This window comes from Mandrillus leucophaeus, unplaced genomic scaffold, assembly GCF_000951045.1.
Source record: "Mandrillus leucophaeus isolate KB7577 unplaced genomic scaffold, Mleu.le_1.0 Scaffold93, whole genome shotgun sequence".
NCBI lineage: Eukaryota > Metazoa > Chordata > Mammalia > Primates > Cercopithecidae > Mandrillus > Mandrillus leucophaeus.
The window spans coordinates 5,603,305-5,605,753 of NW_012110141.1; the positions used below are offsets into that span (position 1 = coordinate 5,603,305).

A 2,449-nucleotide genomic window follows, 5' to 3' on the forward strand; every position below is an offset into this window, starting at 1 on the left:
GGGCCTCAGGAAATTACAATCCTGGCAGAAGGTGAAAGGGAAGCAAGCACGTCTTACGTGGCCAGAGAAGGAGGAAGAGAACAAAGAGGGAGAATGCCACACACTTTTAACAACCAGATCTCATGAGAACTCACTATCAGGAGAACAACAAGGGGGAAGTCCCTCCGCATGATCCAGTCACCTCCCACTAGGCCCTTCCTCCAACACTGGGGATTACAATTTGACCTGAGATTTGGGTGGGGACACAAATCCAAACCCTATCAATATATAATCATATATAAGTATGTGAACTATTACTGCTTTTTAATCAGTTTTTATAATTTATGTTTATTAATTGGAGTATTTAATCCATTTATAATTACACATATTTTAGACTGTTTAAAATGGTATTGGAATCCCAAGTCTCTTCATTTTCATTTATTCATTTTGTCATCATTTTTCAGATTGATTTGTGTCCAAGTTCACTGACTTCCATATAGTTTCCTTTTTTTTTTTTTTTTTTTGGAGACTTTTGAGATGGAGTCTTGCTCTGTCACCCAGCATGGAGTGCAGTGGCACCATCCCAGCTCACTGCAAGCTCCGCCTCCTGGATTCACGCCTCCTTCTCCTGCCTCAGCCTCCCGAGCAGCTGGTACTACAGGTGCCTGCCACCACGCCCGGCTAATTTTTTTGTATTTTTAGTAGAGATGGGGTTTCCCCATGTTAGCCAGGATGGTCTTGATCTCCTGACCTCTGATCCACCACGCCCAGCCCTCATATGAATTAATACATGATTTACAAACTACATATAAACAAACTTTAATTTAGCAGTAATAATTGATTGCTCTAGTCTCAGGCAACAACACTGAAAATGAGGAGAACAAACTTGTCCTGACTATAAGAATTAAATGACAAGCGTGTTTAGCACGACAACTAGAATGACTATTATCTGTAGAAAAACATATAGAACAAAAAGTTTAGTTCTTAAAGACTGTTGCTAAATTAGAGCAGCTTATAAGAAAGGAAATATTAGTTTTTTAGTTTTCTCCCTACTTTTACTCCCTTCCTTTTTTCCCCTACTTTTTAAGAACTTTAGTCTAAATCAAAAGTGTTTTCTTCCAAGCAAAAATTATCCTTCTGTGAAATTCCAGCTATATTAACCTAGTACTTTGGTATGAATTCAATTAATCAAGAAAAAAATGTATTTTTGGCCCTCTAGTGGTATCAGGAAGAGGTGCTAATTTTTTTATGTTAAAAAATGATAAAACATTCCTGTGTATTATCAGAAAAAAAAAAAATCAAGGGTTATTTAACTTAAAGCTTTAAAATAAGTATTTTTAAGCAATTACAAACCTGGCAAAGGTCAGTCCTATTCCGTTATCTGCAAATCTGTAAAAGAAAAGAAAATGAAGAACATTTTAATTCACCATATTATGTAAAAAGAGGTAATTGTCTCAATATTTAATTATCATGAAATCCAGGAGGTCCCAATATTTACTCTCTACACTACCACACAAAAATCTGATTTCACAATAACTAGGAGCACAGAATCTGTAGTGAGGGCACCCAGTTCAAATCCTGGCTTTGCCAATTATAGCTGTGTGACTTTCGGCAAGCTACTCAACCTCTATCTCTCACTTTTCCCATTTATAAGTTGAAATGAAAATATAACCTTCCTCATAGGATTCTTGAGAGTATTAAACATACTAAACAATTTCTAGTGTTGGCAAGGTGCAGTGGCTCATGCCTGTAATCCCAACACTTTGGGAAGCTGAGGCAGGAAAATCGCTTCATCTCAGGAAGTCAAGACCAGGATGGGCAACACAGGGACACCCTGTCTCCACAAAAAATTTAAAAATTAGCAGGGAGTTGTGGCACATGCCTGTGGTCCCAGCTACTCGGGAGGCTAAGGTGAGAGGATTGCTGGAGCATAGAAAGTTGAGGCTGCAGGGAGCTATGACTGCACCACTGCACTCTAGCCTGGGTGACAGAGCAAGAACCTGTCTCAAAAAATAATAATTTCTAATGTTTGGAACAGTGCCTGGCAAACAGTAAGCAGTGTATCAAAGTATTAGCTATAATTATTATTTTCATAACTATGTTTTAAAAACAATTAGACTGTGGTATATGATTCTGAAGCCATTTCTACAGATTCAATACAATATCAGTTTTTTGGATGAAAAAAGGCAGAAATGACGTGAAATGCCAAGAAGCTAATTTCAGTGCCAGAAAAAAAAATACACACACACATTTTTCTAGACTGTTGAACACTAAATCTTAGCTGAACATGCATGAGACCACTCCTAAAATTATACAAATGGGAAAAAAAGTGAGATACTTACTGCCTCAAGTCATGTTAAGGCATAAGTCAACTGAGGTGGAATTATAAAGCTTTTATTTTGAATGGCAATAGAAGAGCATCAGAAAAACTAAGGAGTTTTCAAGAGGAAGGGAAAAGATCCAGGTAGTT

At 37.4% G+C, this 2,449-nt stretch overlaps 1 protein-coding gene across 3 annotated transcripts in view; it reads right to left on the reverse strand.

Moving 5' to 3' along the window:
• Nucleotides 1-2,449, reverse strand: part of TMEM2 (transmembrane protein 2) — a 142,489-nt gene that overhangs the window by 31,634 nt on the left and 108,406 nt on the right. For all 3 annotated transcript variants that reach the window (XM_011970187.1, XM_011970188.1, XM_011970186.1), the window contains one exon: nucleotides 1,333-1,368. In XM_011970187.1, the coding sequence (XP_011825577.1) occupies nucleotides 1,333-1,368 (36 nt within the window). The remainder of the gene's footprint in view (nucleotides 1-1,332; nucleotides 1,369-2,449) is intronic.